General features: G+C 42.0%; 1 protein-coding gene across 2 annotated transcripts; it reads left to right on the plus strand.

Annotated features, from left to right (window-relative positions):
* The first annotated feature begins 1,728 nt into the window (after nt 1-1,728).
* AGR2 (anterior gradient 2, protein disulphide isomerase family member) lies at nt 1,729-13,377 on the plus strand. Of its 2 annotated transcripts, none has more exons than XM_082693019.1 (8): nt 1,729-1,977; nt 4,639-4,784; nt 5,024-5,087; nt 5,207-5,259; nt 6,882-6,955; nt 9,258-9,321; nt 11,736-11,819; nt 13,081-13,377. In XM_082693019.1, the coding sequence occupies exons 2-8, from the start codon at nt 4,646-4,648 to the stop codon at nt 13,128-13,130; spliced, it is 528 nt and encodes a 175-aa protein (XP_082549145.1). In that variant the 5' UTR covers nt 1,729-1,977; nt 4,639-4,645; the 3' UTR covers nt 13,131-13,377. The 2 variants fall into 2 exon arrangements, with proteins under 2 accessions (XP_082549145.1, XP_082549146.1); XM_082693020.1 differs by having other exon boundaries at nt 1,770-1,994.
* Nucleotides 13,378-17,706: the final 4,329 nt, after the last annotated feature.

A 17,706-nucleotide genomic window follows, 5' to 3' on the forward strand; every position in this document is an offset into this window, starting at 1 on the left:
CCAGCTCATCTAGCAAACTAATACACCAAGTGCTTTCTCATTTCTTAATTCATTCAAATCTCATTTAGTACTCAAAACAATTATATATGGTAACAGTAACCCCTTTTTTATAGAAAAGGAAACCGAAGTTTCAGGGAAGTTAAACGGCATCTCTGTTTATCTTGCGAGTACGCACCAGGATGCAGGATTCAGACTGAAATCTTGTGATCCCAAATCCTGCCCACTTTCTACTCTGAGCAGGTGATGGACTAGAGGACCCCTGGGCTTTGGTCCCAGCAATGCCCTAAAGGACTTGTGGGGACCCTTGGAGTCATAACTTTTTAACATCTTTTTTTTTTCTCTGCACAGTTGAGGGGTTGAGTTGAATATGAATAGGCTCAGGGTTCACATAAAAGCTTTTCCAGTTTTAAAGTTTAGCTCAAATCACTGTCTTCCAAAACCTTTTTTTTTTTTTAAGATTTATTTATTGACTTGAGAGAGAAAGAGCACGTGTATAGACAGAGGGAGAGGGAGAGAGAGAATCACCAGCAGACTCCTGCTGAGTGTGCAGCCCCACAGAGGGCTCATCACACAGCCCTGAGTTCACAACCTGAGCAGAAATCAAGAGTCAGATGCTCAACCGACTGAACCAACCAGTCTTCAGTCAAACTTCTGAAGAAATCACCTCTATAAACTCAGAAGTGAAAGAAAATTCAGTACTTGGGGAATCACTATTTTGCCCATGGGAATTTTGGCTTTATAAAAATACATATACACTTGAAAATGTTTTGAAATATTATGATCTTAACCCATTTTAAAAGTTATTTTATAGGGTTTGTATCTCATTAGTTAATTTTCTATTGTTAAAGATTTACCCATTCTGAGCTTTAAGGATTGTATATGGCTTCATCAACAAAACTCAGGGTTGAAATTTTTATAGGAAATCAGTCTTGGGCGCCTGGGTGGCTCAGTGGGTTAAGCCTCTGCCTTCAGCTCTGGTCATGATCCCAGAGTCCTGGAATTGAGTCCCGCATTGGGCTCTCTGCTCAGCAGGGAGCCTGCTTCCCTCTCTCTCTTTCTCTGCCTGCCTCTGCCTACTTGTGATCTCTCTCTGTCAAAGAAATAAATAAAATATTTTTTTTTAAAAGTCTTAAAATCTTTAGTGAATAACTGTGTAATCTTGAGTGAAAAAAACTAGTTGCAGACCTTAGTTTCTAGGTCTGAAAAATGAAGTAAGTGGCTTTCTGCATGCCTCACAGGAAAGTTTGCAGTTAAATGAGAGAATACCTGTCAATTACTTTTGAACTTTTCTGGGGGAAATTGCTGCATATATTCAACTACAATGTAATTAATAAAAACCCATAGTATTAGTTTTCTTTTTTTCAGTAACTTCCTCAACTTTGAAATACTTTGTGATTGCTTGATTTGTAATTTCTTCACTGCCATTGTGAATATACATTTTGTTTGCCAGGAAGAGGAAGTGTAGGGTGGAAAATAATTTGTACTATAGTGGAGGGTAGCAGGTCAAAGACTGGCAGAGTTAAGAATTGTGAATCATCTCTTGTGTGTTCTCAACTACATAAAGGCAATCTGCCCAAGGGGGAGGGGAAAAAAAATCTACAAACCACACACTCCATCCAATCATGTGAAGACAAATCAGCCTTCAGGCAAATCAAATGTCTTCATTTAAAGTTTACCTGGATTTGGCACACTGCCCATCTTTTCCAAATCTCTTAACAATATACTTTCACAAACAATTAAAAACATGCCTACTGAAAAACATATCCTTTGCACTGTTATTTTTAAAAAACATGGAACTCTTTAGCCCAGGGAAGATCATCCCTGGGGAAAAGGAAAGTTCCTTTCTGGGTTTGCAACATGTAAATACGGGATCAGTGGGTGGGATTGAGGTGTGCTCTGCACATAAATAGGAGCACAAAGGGAGCCAGCACAGCAGGAGGCTTGGACAGCACAGAGGCGGCTGGCTCACACCGACAGGTGGCTGGGGAAACCAGGTAAGACTCCTGACAAGACTTTCCTGCAGGGCACTCGCTCTGATGACCTCATAAAGTTGCAGGAACCCAAGGAGAGAAAAGTTCAAAGTAGTTCCCAGAGACTTGGACCGGGAATAATGGACTTTCCATCCAAGGCTTACTGGGGCTTCTCTTTGGTCAGAGCTGGGAGAGGGCTGTTTCAAGGTAATGCTTTCTCCCTCTAGAAACAAGGGGTTTAGGGTCGGGTGAGCTCTAACAGCGGGCCCTGTGTCCTCTGCCACTGTGCACTGGTTACCATCTAATTCTCTGCTCTCACCCACGGCTGGAGCACAGACTCATGGGCTTGGCCAACCTCAGCTCAGACTGCCCGCTGGGAACTGCATTTCATGATTATCACTGCACCTCAGGAAACACAGTTCTGTCTCTCCATCTGCCATGAAGATATTCTTGTTGCATTTGCAGTCTTGAAATTCACGGCATGGGCTCCAGGAGGAGAGATCTGGCTGCTTTCTGGAAGCATTTAGGAGCAGGGACACTGAAACCTTCTGCAGGTTCATTCCCTGCTAAAGATAAGAAGACAGACGTATAGTGACCAGAAAAAGGGCTAGTTCCATAGAGTGTGTGTGTGTGTGTGTGTACGCACACACACATACACGTGTGCATCCAAATTCTCTCTCTCCCAGTTAGCATTCTGTTGTGAGGTGGTTCAGGCAGGACCCTTGCAGAGCAGAGTCTACTTACTCTGCAGAGGGAGCAGAGAGCTCTGCAATGAGAATCCAATAGAATGAATCTCAGAAAGTGAGGCCACAGCAGTGTGTTTATATAGCAGGAGCGACAATAGGCTTCAGTGAGTCATCCTGCCAGAAACTCAGGCATTAAGTGCATCTTCCAACCGCTGAGTTACAGGACTATGACAAGGGAGCATGCCGCAAGAACCCTCCATGAGCCGCACAGATCAAATGCTTCACCCCCACGAGTCACGGTTTTTTCCTAACATAAAGAGAGGCTATTGCCATATATAAAAGACAAAAGCAAATGTTTGTTGATAAATTCCGAGGAGTTATTTGCCAGTTAGAGGTTATAGGTCTTAGGTTTCTGAATCAACTCATATTTTGAAAGTACAATTAGGCTCACATCAAAGTTCCTGGGATGTGTGTGTGTGTGTGTGTGTATGTTTCTCTTCTATATGAAAAAGAAGTCTTTGTACTAAGACGGCTGGGAATTGCTGACCTATAGTACACATTCTTATTCGAGTAGAAAATGAAGCAAGTGTACCTTTGCTTTTTGTTTAGGTCTTCTTTCGAGTAAGACATATTGTGGCCACATAGTATGATTTGGATAGATGATAATTGGTCAGGTAAAGCCAAGGCATCATCGGAATCTGGTAGCTTCAAACGCTTTTTATAAAAAAGAACAAACGCTCGGCAAAAATTCCCACTCAAACTATCAGAACGTGAGAAGCTTTCCCACCTTAAAAATACCAAGCACTGATAGTCCATCCTGCTTCCTTTGCAGTTTGCTGAGGCCTATACCCATGTTAGTAAGGTTTTTGTGAAACGAGTTCAGTCTTTGTCTTTCCTGGAATCCCATCTCTAATCATGCACGTGATGGGTAACTGTAGTGATCTGCCAGTGCAACTCTCTTTACTAGTTAGCAACTCCCTCACTCACTCATCAACCTTAACGAACCATTCTCTTTCCTGTTTATGGACATCTGCTTTGTAGTGGTGTAACCTTTCTGAAGAATTAACTGAAATACTGGAAGGGGGAAAAAAATTTAACAAGGAGATACACAGGGGTTGGTTTCTCTACCTTATAAGCCCCGTAGAATATTTTTGTGCCCCCAAACCCATGACCACCATCACCTACCGATACAGGCCCATGGAGAGAGTCAAAGAATTGTTTCAGTAGAATAAACCCGCGTGGACATATTTTTGTCACCTCAGAACTAATAAATGGAATTTGAGTGAAAGTTACAGGAGGGAGAGTTAGTTGGGCCTAAGTTTTCAGTTATGTGACAGAGTTGGCAGCTTTGAGTTATATAAGGATTCTCTTTACTTAGATTTTATTCTTTAATGGCAACGGCCCCATTTTCACAGAAGGCTAAAGAAGTACGTATATTGAGGGTGATTGTTTCAGGATGGGGAAAACAGGAGCCAGTGCTGCAAAATAGCAAGATGCAGAGGACTTGGTTCTCTACCCATCTCAGGAGGCTTCCTCTCCCTGAATTTCAGACTCTTCATCTATAAAATGAGGCGTGGGGAGGGGGAATGGAGGAGGCAGCCCCAAGGTGCCTTCCAGTGGTAAAATTTTTAAAATATAAAACTTAAATGTATATTCCCTTAAATGTAAGAGTGTATACATGTATTTTCCTAAAATACATCTATATACTTATTTCTATACTGTAGGTTTCTGTGGAGAGCTCCCTCGCTATATTTTTATCTACGTGGGTCTGTATCTGTTGATGGATCCAAAAGGAGATAGACACTCACACTAGCATTCTTAGGAAAGGTCTGTGGAAGGGAGTGTTTCATACCAGCTGCATGTTTTCCGTCTCAGCTAAACGTCAGTTCCTTTGTATCCCAGGGTCATGATACAGTCTAAAGACTGAGAAGGCTCCTAATTCCCTTTTGTTTCACTGACATTTTCCTTGTTGTCCGTATCAGATTTGCCATGGAGAAGATCTCGGTGTCAGCATTCCTGCTCCTTGTCGCCCTCTCTTACACTCTGGCCAAAGACATCACAGCCAAATCAGGAGCTAAGAAAGACACCAAGGACTCTGGACCCAAACTGCCCCAGACCCTCTCCAGAGGTAGGAGTCCGCTTCCAGTCAGCTTTCAGTGCCCCTTCATTGAGAACCTGAGGCTTGGGTGCCAAAAAATATTTTTGAACTAAATTTATCAAAGTTGATCATTGTTTCGACTTTCTTTAGAGGGTTTTGCATCTGATTGGTATTCAGTATATATTTATTCCAGACTTTACCACTGCTTTTCAACAGCTTTAGTCAGAAATTGTAATAGTTTTAAAATAGACCCATTCCTTTTGCTCTAGGTTGGGGTGATCAGCTCATCTGGACTCAGACTTATGAAGAAGCTTTGTACAAATCCAAGACAAGGTAAAGATACAGGTTACAGAGTTCTCTCTAAGCTCACAAGAGCACCCTCTAGTGGCACGTTCCTATACAAGAAATCCTGCTCATTAAAAATGACCCAATCTCTCTTTGGTCTCTTACAGCAACAAACCCATAATGATTATTCATCACTTGGATGAATGCCCACACAGTCAAGGTAATTTATTATTTTAAATATAATTTCCTTTATCGGCTTTTAGCTTTAGGGACAAGGCTCACGTCACTCATCTTTTTATCCTTAGCTCCTGGCACAGTTAAATAAGACAGTATTTATATGTAAGAAAAACATATTTTAAAGTAACTTCAAATATTTCCATACTTTGTGCTAACTAGTGGTTCACATTTTGAAGGGGGGAAAAAGCAAACTCTAGGATTCATCCTGACTTCTTGCTTTCTCTTGTAACCCATATCTACTATGCTAGCAAACACCTCCCAAATATACTGCTTTACCTCCCAAATATACCCAGAAGCCAGCCCCAGCTTGAAGGATGTGCAAATTGTGTGTTCACACAAGGTGGGGGGCCTGGAAGGTTTTTGTGCTGGATTTAAATCTCTGGTTGTTGCTGTCTTAATACTTGTAGAATTTTTTAATAAGGGGCTCCATAATTGTGGGGTGTTTTTTTTTAAAGATTTTATTTATTTATTTATTTGACAGAGATCACAAGTAGGCAGAGAGGCAGGCAGAGAGAGAGAGAGAGAGGGAAGCAGACTTCCTGCTAAGCAGAAAACCCCATGTAGGCTTGATCCCAGGACCCTGGGAACATGACCTGAGCTGAAAGCAGAGGGTTTAACCCACTGAGCCACCCAGGTGCCCCATAATTGTGTTTTGTCCTGGGATCCGTGTATCGTGTAGGTCCAGCCCCGGATCCAGCCACTTCTTACTGACTCCTTTCTACTGCCCTGATCCAAGCCAAGATTCCATCTGGTCTAGAATACTGTATCAGCCACCTAACTAATCAGCCCACACTCAGCTCTCCACACTGAAGCCAGACTGAGGCGGTTAAACATAAATCAGACCCTTTCGCTCATGTGTTCAAGTGGCTTCTTATCACAAGTAAACGAAATCTGAATTCCTGATCATGGCCTGCGAGGCTGGACATAATCTGGCCCCTGGCTATCTTTGCTTTCCTTCCTACGCTGCCTTTGTGTTTTCTCTACTCCCTCTAGCCTGGCCTTTGTGCAGTTTCCTTCAAGCTCATTCCTGCCTCCTGGCCACTGCTCCTGCGGCCTCCTCTGCCCAGCACAACAGACCCCCAAAATCTTGTAATGAATCATTCTCTCCTTTGATGTCATTCTCTCCTTTGATGTCACCTCCTCCGAGAGCTCTGCCTTGAACAGTCTAGAGCTCTTAAACCTCTTGCCTTGCTTTATTTTTCTTCGAAATACATACCTCCAACTGAAGTTATTAGATAATGTATTTGTTTATTTATTTTTGGTCTGTTTCCCACAGAAGCATTTGAGCTTTAGGAAGACAACAAATTACTTTTCTTTTTTCTTCTTTTTTTTTTTTTTTTCCATAAAACAGTTTGTACCACATGACGAGCAATAAATATAGGTTGGGGAAAAAATAAATGAATGAATGAATGGATGAAAGAATGAATGAGTGAAAGGCAAGCATCAAAGGTAGTGAATGGACTAGATATTACTTCACTAATTGTTTGCTAAAAAGGCAAAGTTGGATATCATATTGAAAATACAGTTCAGCTTAAGATATAACAGAGAGCAACAGTTTCAACCAGCAACGAGATGGATATTTACTGATTCTTTGGTCTATTCTAGCTTTAAAGAAAGTGTTTGCTGAAAATAAAGAAATCCAGAAGTTGGCAGAGCAGTTTGTCCTCCTCAATCTAGTTGTAAGTTCAGTTTTCGTCATCACAGACATTTCTCCGCGGCTCATTATGTGAAATGGATGACTCAGGTTTCCTATGCATGTTAGTCATACTGCACTGACTGGGGGCTGTTCCGGAGAGCTCATTTCAGAGATGACAGAGAAAAAAGAGATATTTTACTCGTCATCTATCTTGCCTGGCTGTGCTTTTATTCAGTAATTAACAATTCCAGGCTGTCTGGAAAATATGCTCTTGTGGTCAGGATTTTCTCTGTTGCTGTAAAAATGCAAGGTCTCTTTGCAGATAGCTTCCTGTGCCCTCTTCCCTGCAGTCCTGATGCTCTGCCCCCCCCCCCCTTCTTAGTCCTCAGCTCTTCTCTCCTGGGGAGTGACAGGTCCCCAGCCATCTAAAGCACCAGCTTTAGCCTCACTCATTCCCACCTTACTTTGCCATCAACACCCTTGCTGTTGGCCAAGCTTTCAGTCCGCAAGGTCTTTCTATTCACTTGCAAACGGTTCCACCTTCCTTCCAAAGGGAAACTAGTAACAATCAACAACTCACAAAACCACGCTCCCTAACCCTAGGTCCTCTCCTGCCCTTCCTCCCCGCTTCCACCCACTTCTTTCACTTTCCCTCTCACTCTCTCTCTCTCCCTCCCCCCCCCCCCTTCGCAAACTGACAAACTTGGCTTCTTCAAAGAACAATTCACATCAGTCGTTCTTCCTCACCTTCCACAGGCTTCTCCTCCTCTTTCTACCTTTTAATATTAGTGACTTGGTGAATCTCTGCCCTCTTCTCTTCCTAATATTTTATATTCTTTTTAATGTTTTATATTCTTTGTGGACAACTTCATCTACATCTGCCTTTAATCAATGCCCACGCACTGGTAATTGCCAAATCTTACCCAAACAGGCAACAAGTTCCAACTTGTGTGTGCAGTTGTGGTCCACATTTTGCATTATTAGCTTAAACTCAACGTGCTCAGTGCTGGATTTATCAGCTTGGTGCGGGATTTTCCAACAGCTCTTCTTTCATTAGTCCGTGTTTCACTGAAAGTTTCATTCGAGATTCCACTCTTACTCCCCCCCCAGCAGTCAAGAAACCCTGTTGTTCTAACTTCTAAATATTTTGCTGTTCTTACTTCCCTATAAAGTGAGGACCACTGTTTAGTGTAAGAATTTCTCCCTCTGCCTAGGTCACTACAGTATTACTAAATGGCTCCCTGCCTACAAAATAAATCCTAGCTAATCCCACATAGCCTTCAGGGTAATGACTCTAAAAACCAAACTGGGATCATGGTACTTCTAAATCCCTCCAGGGGTTCTGATCTATTTATGAACACAGGCAAAAACTGGCATGGTGTGCAAGACCTCTCACGAGCCAACCCCAAAAGGAGCTCTCTAGCATCTTCTCTCACCACTGCCCCCTGTGTCCTCTGTATTTGAATCCTCCCAAAACACACAGTCCTACCAGAAAGTGCTGTGCCTCCCCTCTACCTTTGGACAAACTCTTCCCATTGCCTGGAGTAACCTTGTGTTCCATGTACCTGACTCCTACTCATTTATTTATTTTTAATTTTACTTATTTATTTGTTAGAGTGAGAGAGAGCACTGTCAGGCACAGTGGCAGGCAGAGGCAGAGGGAGAGGCAGGCTCCCTGTGGAGCAAGGAGCCCAATGCAGGACTCAATCCCAGGACACTGGGATCATGACCTGAGCCAAAGGCAGCCGCTCAACCAACTGAGCCACCCAGATGACCCGTCCTATTTATTTTTTTTAAGACGTCTCCCTCCCTAAGTCTTAGTCCAATTTATATAAAGGGTTAAATGCCCTGCTTTGGTCACCCATCGCACCTGCACGGCCTCCATAATACCACACCAAGTGGATCCTCGGTATTCATTTTCCTACCTGTGTCTCTCAGCTGACCCGATGTTCCTTAAAGATGAGTGCCACAGACAAGCCTGTTTGTTTCTGTAATTTTCCAAAACTGACCTGTTTTTTTCACTACTCTATTTCCCCCATCTCTCTCATCCAAGATGTCTTCCCCACATAACTGGAACTCCCTCTTTATTCTCCCTTCTTGAATTTTTTTGCTCATGTTCCTTCAGCTCTCTACCTCAGGTTCCGCACTGCGTTTGGCTCTATCTTATTTATTATTTCATGTGTGTAACTCACCTCCTCATCTGTATTATCAACTCTCTGGGGAAGAGAGATGCCTTACAGTATTTCAAGATGTCTCCCCCAGTAGAAGACATATTTCTGTATCAACAAGTTTGACAGTACCTGAAGAACAGACAAGCTAAAACGGTCTTTTTTTTTAAATCTTAGTATGAAACAACTGACAAACACCTTTCTCCGGATGGCCAGTACGTCCCCAGGATCATGTTTATTGGTAAGTAAAAATGACAATGAGATTAAGCACACTGATAATTGCCCAAGCACTTTGCTATCTCTTCCTCGGAGTCCCCCTCCCTCATCTGCCACTCCATCACGGCCAATGTCACTGCCCCACCGTAGCAAGGGGTGTAACATTCCCTTACGTGTCTCAACATTTCTTCATTACAAAGTTCAAGCTTCTACCTATTTCCTCCTTTGTTTCTCATCGGCACATGTAAACTTATCTTGGCCCATCACAAGTACATCGAAGAGGGAAGCACCCTGCTAACTTTTAAATGTATTGCCTGTTTTCCTGAGAACATCAGGCTGGTAAATTCTTATTTTTCATCAGGCGAACTTCCAATTGGTATGCTGGATTTTTCTTTCTGACATTTTTTGGTAATTATTTCTGGGCAAGTTAGGAATATGGCTGCCAGGAAAGAAATCAGAGGAGCCACGCTCCTTCCAGCCGCTGGTACTTTTCACATCCTGTTCCCTCTGCTGGAAAGCTTTCCCTGCTTCCCCCATGCACCTCGTCATCACAGTCGCTCGCTGACCTGGCACAACTAACACCATGTGCCCATGTGGCACCATGCTCCTCTCAGCAGTCATGCTTCCCTCAGTTATAATTTTGCATTTATGGGGTCATGGTATTTGTTTGTTTAAGATTTTATTTATTTATTTGTCAGAGAGAGAGATCATGCAGAAGCAGGCAGAGTTGCAGGCAGAGGCAGGGAGAGAAACAGGCTCCCCACTGAGCAAGGAGCCTGATGTGGGACTCGATTCCAGGACCCTAGGATCATGACCTTAGCTAAAGGCAATGGCTTAACCCACTGAGCCACTCGGGCATCCCGGGGGTGATTGTTCAGTATCTATTTTCCCCTGTAGGACTATAGCTCTTTGTGGCTGGGGTTGCATGATTTTCTTCTGACCATGCATAAATAAATCCATCACACGGCAGAACTCGCACTGATCAAGTGGTTCGGGGCTGGGATCCAGCCAAGTCCACACTAAAGGCACAGGACAGGGGAGAGGAACACGTGAAGGAGCGAAAAGCAGGAGGGCTGAACTCGAGCTAATTTTATACACTCAGTTACGGGAGGATTTAGAAAATCTAGAACGTTTAAATTGGGACTTTATGGGTCATCTTGTGACACTTTGCGCTAGAGTTCTTTTTATAGCATTTATTCCTGTCTAAGGGCATTGTAACCCACATTCCATGCCTTCCAAAAGAACCAACTAGAGCTCAGGAGCGTGGACACCGGCTCCAGATTAGAATCACCTGGAAGATTTGAGAAAAACAAGCTGCTGGGCCACACCTCAAACCAATTAAATCAGAATCCTGCCGGGAATGGGAGGCAGGAGGTATTTCTTAAAGCTCTTCAGGTGGTTCAGGGGGGCAGCTTTGTGAGTCTAGGGCTGGGTGTTTCAAAAGCTTTTCTTATGTTAATTTATCACGAAGAGTAGACCCCTGTGTTTGTATCCTCTGCACTAGCAGAAGTATAATAGGTTTTAAGTCTTTGTTGAACAAATAAATGTCTGCTTCTTGTCATTAACATCAGTGGGGCCCATTCCAACATTCTGAAATGACAGATCATCCGCTTAAGTACCAGGGCCAGACTGTGCACACAGCCAACTGGGTCTCACGTGCCTCCACCATCTGATTTTCAGGACATGCTCTTTGGGCCTTTTCAAACCTCTCTGACAAGAGAAGGTTTCTAGGCCTGCATAGATCCTAGTACCTCCCTTGTCGATATGCCTTATTTTAAAAATGCCTTCTTTTCCCATAAGTGGATAACTTCAAAATAAATATAAAACATGGAAAAATGGATTTAAAACTCTAAGGACTATCATAGGTATGCATAAAGGAAGACTCCTAAATCTTTGTTTTTTAAATACAGCTAGATCACAAAAAAGTAAAAAATAGAGAGGGGCCCTACGTGCTTATTTGAACTTTGCTGCCATTAATGGTTTGCATTCTTTTATTCATTAAAAACAACCTTTTATTTCGAGAACTAGCATTGGAAGTCAGTTTCTAATTAGCTAGGTTGCTCCTGGTAACAGGCTGTGATTACAACATAAGCATTTCAAAAGTTTAAAATGCCTTAGTATAGAATGCCAGGGTTTTCACCAAAGCACCCAACATCCCCCTGCCACTATGTCTTCTTCTGTTTTCAGGTTGCTATAGATAGGATAGCAGGGTTCATAACCTTGGCTACAAATAGCATTGTGCAGCTGTCGGGGGCTCTGGGCCCTGCTTTGGGGACTGGCAGCCACAGTCTGGGTTGCCAAGTAGATGGACTAGACCTTCATGAGGGGGATCACACGCTGTGTTCCTTTCATTGGCCATGGACAAGTACGTGGGCTTCCTCACGCAACAGAGCTTCCTTGGAAACATTGATTCCATTCCCATTTGCTTTTTCATTGTAGACCCATCCCTGACAGTTAGAGCTGACATCACTGGAAGATACTCAAATCGTCTCTACGCTTATGAACCTTCAGATACAGCTCTATGTAAGTGTCGCCTCCCGTGAACGTGTCTTGCTGTTGCACTTACAGTCCACGATGAGGAGGAAGGAAGCTGGGCTCAGACATGCAGAGAATCAGTGTGACCCCAACTAGCCTTGTGCCCTCAGGCAAATCATTTTCACTTTGGTCTCATTTATTTAAGTGAATAATTTGTGAAAGAGTCTTTTGATTGGATATCTTTTTCTCTGGGAGGATTCTATAACCGTATTACCTGCTTCTCAAGGTTTCTTTTTCTCTGGGAGGATTCTATAACCGTATTACCTGCTTCTCAAGGTTTCCTCAGGCACCCTGTCGTAAAGAGTCCTACGAGAGAATCAAGTGCAATACAGTAACTGTCCTATTACACGAGTAATAGGAATCTTCAGGCCTTCAGTATTTTTTCCAAATAATGAAAGTAAAATGATATGGTCCATTTGGTGATGCTGAGTTTAAATTCAATTTTAAAGATCAGTAGGAAAGATCGTTCCCAGGAGCTGGCAAGATACTCACTATCCCCAGAATTGCCAAAAAATGGAAAGGAAAAAAAGTTAAACTCAGAGCAGACAGAGCACCTCACTAGGAGACTGTACCTGTTGTGGTTACTAATGAGTCCTTCTGGGAAGACAATGGGGTTTGTCCTAAGAACCAATTCAGCTCAGTGACTAGGGGGCCTGGAACTGTACTGCCCAATATGTGAGCCATGAGCTCCATGTAGCTCTTTAACATCATGTTAATTAAAATTTAAAATTCAATTCAGCAGGCACACTAACCACTGTTTGTTCTCAATGCACAGGCACTGAATATTTTTGTTCATCACAAAAATACCTGTTGAGTGGCACGACCTCCAACAGTGTGCTGGGGAAGCCTAGAGGCTGCCTCTGGGCAGCAGCAAAGATGCTCATGGTCCATTAGAAATGCCTCCGGGGGGTGCGGGGAGGACCGGGGAAGCACATTCCAAGTACTAGCCCTTCTCGAGATAATGACCAGTCTTATAGAAATAAGACTTTGAGCTCTTCAAAAGCACATATCTGGCACGGGTAATATCACAGTGCTTTGGTAGAAAAGACGTGTGAGAAATATTGGGAGAAAACTGGATTGTAGTAAAAGCCATGTCACATACTTTCAGAAAAAAATGTTTAACAAAATTACCAACAATACACCCTATCATGAAATAGCGCCCCATTCAATAATTCAAGTTTAGGGGTTTACAAGAGCTATCGGTATAATTCTGGCGATATCTTGACCTTGGCAACTTTTTCCCTGTTAGTGCTCGACAACATGAAGAAAGCTCTCAAGCTGCTGAAGACTGAATTGTAGAGAAAGGACATCTGCAAGCTTTTCCCTCTGTGTCCGGCCCTGAGACTTGGACCAAGAGGAGATCCTGGAAGACTTTGGAGAATGCAGGCACACTGATGGACATGCTGATTAGATTATGGTTATTGTTACAACAGATATTTTTTAAAAATCGGGTCTCAAGTACACCTGTATGAAAATAATATTGCATACTAGCATAGTAAGCCATGCTTTTTTAAAAAAAAAATTAAATCCTTTTGAGGTATTCAGACTGTTGTTGTCACCCCTAACTTAGTCCTTCGGAGAAAAGCTACTCAGTTCATTCACCCAACAGGACTTCTGTACACATGAAATGTTCAAAGAGGAGACAAAACAGACTTAACTGGAAGTAATGAAGACCAAAGTCAAAGTAATCACTTCACTATAGAGTTTCTCAGTGGGTGACCAGAAGTAGGCATGAGCTTAGTCAACAGAAGTATCAAAACAGAAGATGTGTTAGTGCAAAAGAATGTGTAGAAATGCACCCCAAGATCAGGTACCTCCTTGGAGACAGCCCTTCCTACCCTGACTGGAAACTCCTAGGTATACACTTCACTTCAAGAATTAATTTTAATTAGATTTTGTACAACTGAACTCTCTCAGGGTAAGTCTTTACAGATAGTTTTCTCTATCAGAGCCCTAATTTAGTTGAAAAGGTCATTCAAAGAACATCTGTACCCATGAACGTAGCCTAAAGAAATCCTAAGAATTCATCTTACAGTACATTTGGTCTCTCAAGATTTTAGAGCACTGTCCTAAGATAAATTCAGCTGATTTGTTCCCCTCTTCACCAAAAGTGACTAGCTGGAAGAAAAGCAAAGGGTAATGACATCATGTCTACAGAGCAGAGGTCAGAGGTCTTACCTTTGAAGTTGAGAGAGGTAGTGGCATCGAATAGGGGAGCAGCTTTTGCTACTTTCAACTCTTGATTCTGAATGACAAAAATTAGAACTGTGTATTAATTTCTTCACTACATATTTAATCTCACATTCATTGTTACATGGAATTGCTTTTTTACCCAGCCCTGCTGACTTCTTTGGTCCACAAATGGCTGTGGTGGGCTGCACGATGCTTTGAGTATTGAGATATTGAATAGCTACTTCTTGTCTTGACAAACTTTTCTTTGGCATCATTATCTTTTCCAGGGCAGAATATACATTTTAAATTCTTTTCTCTTTCACAGTACTATCAAAAATCTATGTACTAACTAATAGGTTCTGTGCACATATGGCTGATGTAATGACATACAAATCCTCAGTAAAAATATCGGCAGAGGGATTGGGCTCTCTTCTTACAAGTGGGTACATATGTTTAGAAAAAGTTAAATATCCTATTCAGAAAGTTCTCAGAGTTAATGAAGGGGAAAAAAGCATTTTCACTTATATACATTTTTTTAAAGATTTTATTTATTTATTTGACACACAGAGAGACAGAGATCACAAGTAGGCAGAGAGGCAGGCAGAGAAATAGGAGGAAGCAGGCTCCTTGCTGAGCAGAGAGCCTGATGTGGGGCTCCATCAGAGGACCCTGTGATCATGACTTGAGCCAAAGGCAGAGAGGCTTAACCCACTGAGCCACCGAAGTGTCCCAATATATACAAATATTTTGAATGACAGATTCTAAGATGTTCAGGTTTCCTCTATAGTACAGCAAAATAAAAATTTAAAAATTGGCTTTTTTATTGGGCTGAAATTAAGATTAAGTCCTTAAAATTTGTTGAATGACAAAATGTTATTTTAACAACATATATAATTTTTAAGATATAAATACATCTCTGGGAAGTCAAAGGTTAAGGTTTCAAGGAAGATGAATCTCCCTTAGAAAAGTGTGAAACAGAGTCATGGTCTCCTCTACTTCTGAGAATTTGTCCTAATGCAAATCAGGAAATCATTCACGAGAAACAAAGTTCTGTGAAGATGTCAATGGCAACATTATTTAAACATACTTAAAAGAAATGGCAACTATCAAATATAGTGGTTACATAGTGTTTTCACACAAAGCGCAGTCTGTTCTCATCTATAAACATAAACATTGTGAAGAAACAAAGAGTAAGTGAGCCAGAATGTAGGTATTTCTGTGCTGTAACTGTAGCTCCGGGAAGTGTGTGCACACACCGGTCAGAATGAGAAATGAAGGTGCAAAGGGAGGAAATTCTGCTTGAAGCTTGCAGAGTTATTAGCAAAGCCCGTTTGTTCTTGTCATCTCACAATCTTTCCTTTGTATTCAAATAAACTGAAGGGAAAGCATACCTTGACTATTTCTCCAACCACACAGAACTCGAAGAAAGCTGTAGGTCTAGAGAGCATTATTCCAAACCACTGAAGAAAAATGTTGGTAACACATTGGGAATACAAAATGGTACAGCCACTGTGGAAAACAATATGACGGTTGCTCAAGAACTTTAGCAACGAATAACCATACAATCCAGGAATTCCACTTCTGAGCATGTACCCAAAACCCCTGAAAGCAGGAAAGCTCTATCCGTGCATTCACTTTCGTAGCAGCACGAATCACAAGAGCCAGGAGGTGAAAGCAACCCAAACTCCATGGCTTGCTGAGTGCATCAACAAAATATGGCGAACGCCAACGACAGGACACTATTAAGCCCTTAAAAGAAAGGACATTCTGACACCTGTTATAATATGGATGAACCTTGAAAACACTATGCTAAGTGAAAAAAGAAACCAGTCACATAAGGACAAACGCTTTGTTTCCACTTACCTGAGGGATCTGGAAGAGTCAAATTCACAGACACAAAGGAGAACAGTAGTTGTCAGGGGCTAATGGAAGAGGGGGAGGGGGAGGGGAGGAAATGGAGGTGGGGGGATTATTTGCCAGGTGCATACTGTCAGCTTGGGAAGATGAAAAAGCTCCTGGGGGATAATGGTTGGGCCACAATGTGAATGTACTTAATGACACTGTATTACACATTTAAAAATAATCAAAATGATACATTTTATACTATGTGTATTTTACCACGCGAAGAAAAGAATGATAAAACATTTTTATCATTTATATCATTAAAACATTGTTTTATCATTCTTTTCTTCTGTGGGTCCAATGGGAGGCCCCACACCTGAGGAGGGGAAAGGGTAATTTAGAAAAAGTTGGTAACATAAATCATCTGTGAGTCATTTACATGGTGAGCAGCATGTCTGGTTAAACCATTTTCACCTGCTTGAGAACTGCTGTCCTCAATCATCTACACTGTTTAGCTCTGCTCTGGGTTTTGTGTGTTTCAGGCATTCAATAATCCCAAGTAGCTTCTTTTATCTCCTAAGGTCCTTATATTTAGCAGTCACTGGTGAGCACAGGAGTGGGGGAAGAATAATGTAAAAAAAAAAAAAAAAACCTTTTAGGCAAGAACAGAGCTTCCTTCAGTTACTCACGAAGGAAGCAGACTTCAAAATCGAAGTAAAATGAGCCTCGCTTTTTTAAAAGGTTTTTTTTATTTATTTATTTTACAGAGATCACAAGTAGTCAGAGGCAGGCAGAGAGAGAGGAGGAAGCAGGCTCCCTGCTGAGCAGAGAGCCCGATGTGGGGCTCGATCCCAGGACCCTAAGATCATGACCTGAGCCGGAGGCAGAGGCTTAACCACTGAGCCACCAAGTTGCCCCAAATGAGCCTCGCTTTTTAAAAAGGCACTTGTCAAGTTGTGACCCCATAAAACCAGATCCTGAAAGTAAGCAACGGTGGTTTCACCTTCCAAGTGATATCACCGTCCACTGTTTGTCATATAATCTAACTCAGGCAACTCCCTCCCACCCTCATTTGAGAATGAATTCCAAACTCTGATTTTCCTGTGGAGAGTGGATGAGAAGTAGCCTGGCATATGGCAGAAGGTCTGATTTTCCTCCTTGCCCAGTGTCTCAGGGGTATGTTGATGACTACAGTTACCCAGTCAAGATGGTGACAAACAAGACCTCTCTTCTCTTTTCCCTCTCTCTCTCTCTCTCTCCCTCTCCCTGGGGGTTCAGTGGAGAAATGGGGTAAAGGGCATGATTGGGTTGTTCCCTTAAAATTGTTTAGAAAACACTGACCAATAACACATACCATAACTGCATCTGGCATGAGTAGCCAGGTGTAAAAATTAACCACCAACCCCCAACATAACGAGTGCATAGCAACTTTACACAAATCCCTTCAACATTTCCACAAACCCGAAAAACTTGGTCTTTAATTTTACTGTCAACTCTAATAAAACTGACCTGTGAAAGATCATATTTGTACAATCACGATGCCTGAAAGTGTTCTTTCCTCCTATGAAATACTATGAAAAAAAATTCTGTTCTAATTTCTTCAATACCAGCTATACATGAAATTGTTTCATAAATTTACTTGGTGCCTTTTCAAAAGGATGAATAAACTTAAACAGAGTTAAACAAATATTTAGAAAAATTGCAGGAGGTTTTTCACTTAAGGAAACTAAGAACTTGACACCCCACTTCTGGACGCTTTTCTCTCTCTGAAACATTGTACACAGCAGCAGAGGACCTTGGTTGAACACGCAGAACTGGTTTTCAGACCAAACTGGCTGTTTTGATCACACGGTGTCTGAGA

Source organism: Mustela nivalis, assembly GCF_964662115.1.
Source record: "Mustela nivalis genome assembly, chromosome: 12".
NCBI classification, from domain to species: domain Eukaryota; kingdom Metazoa; phylum Chordata; class Mammalia; order Carnivora; family Mustelidae; genus Mustela; species Mustela nivalis.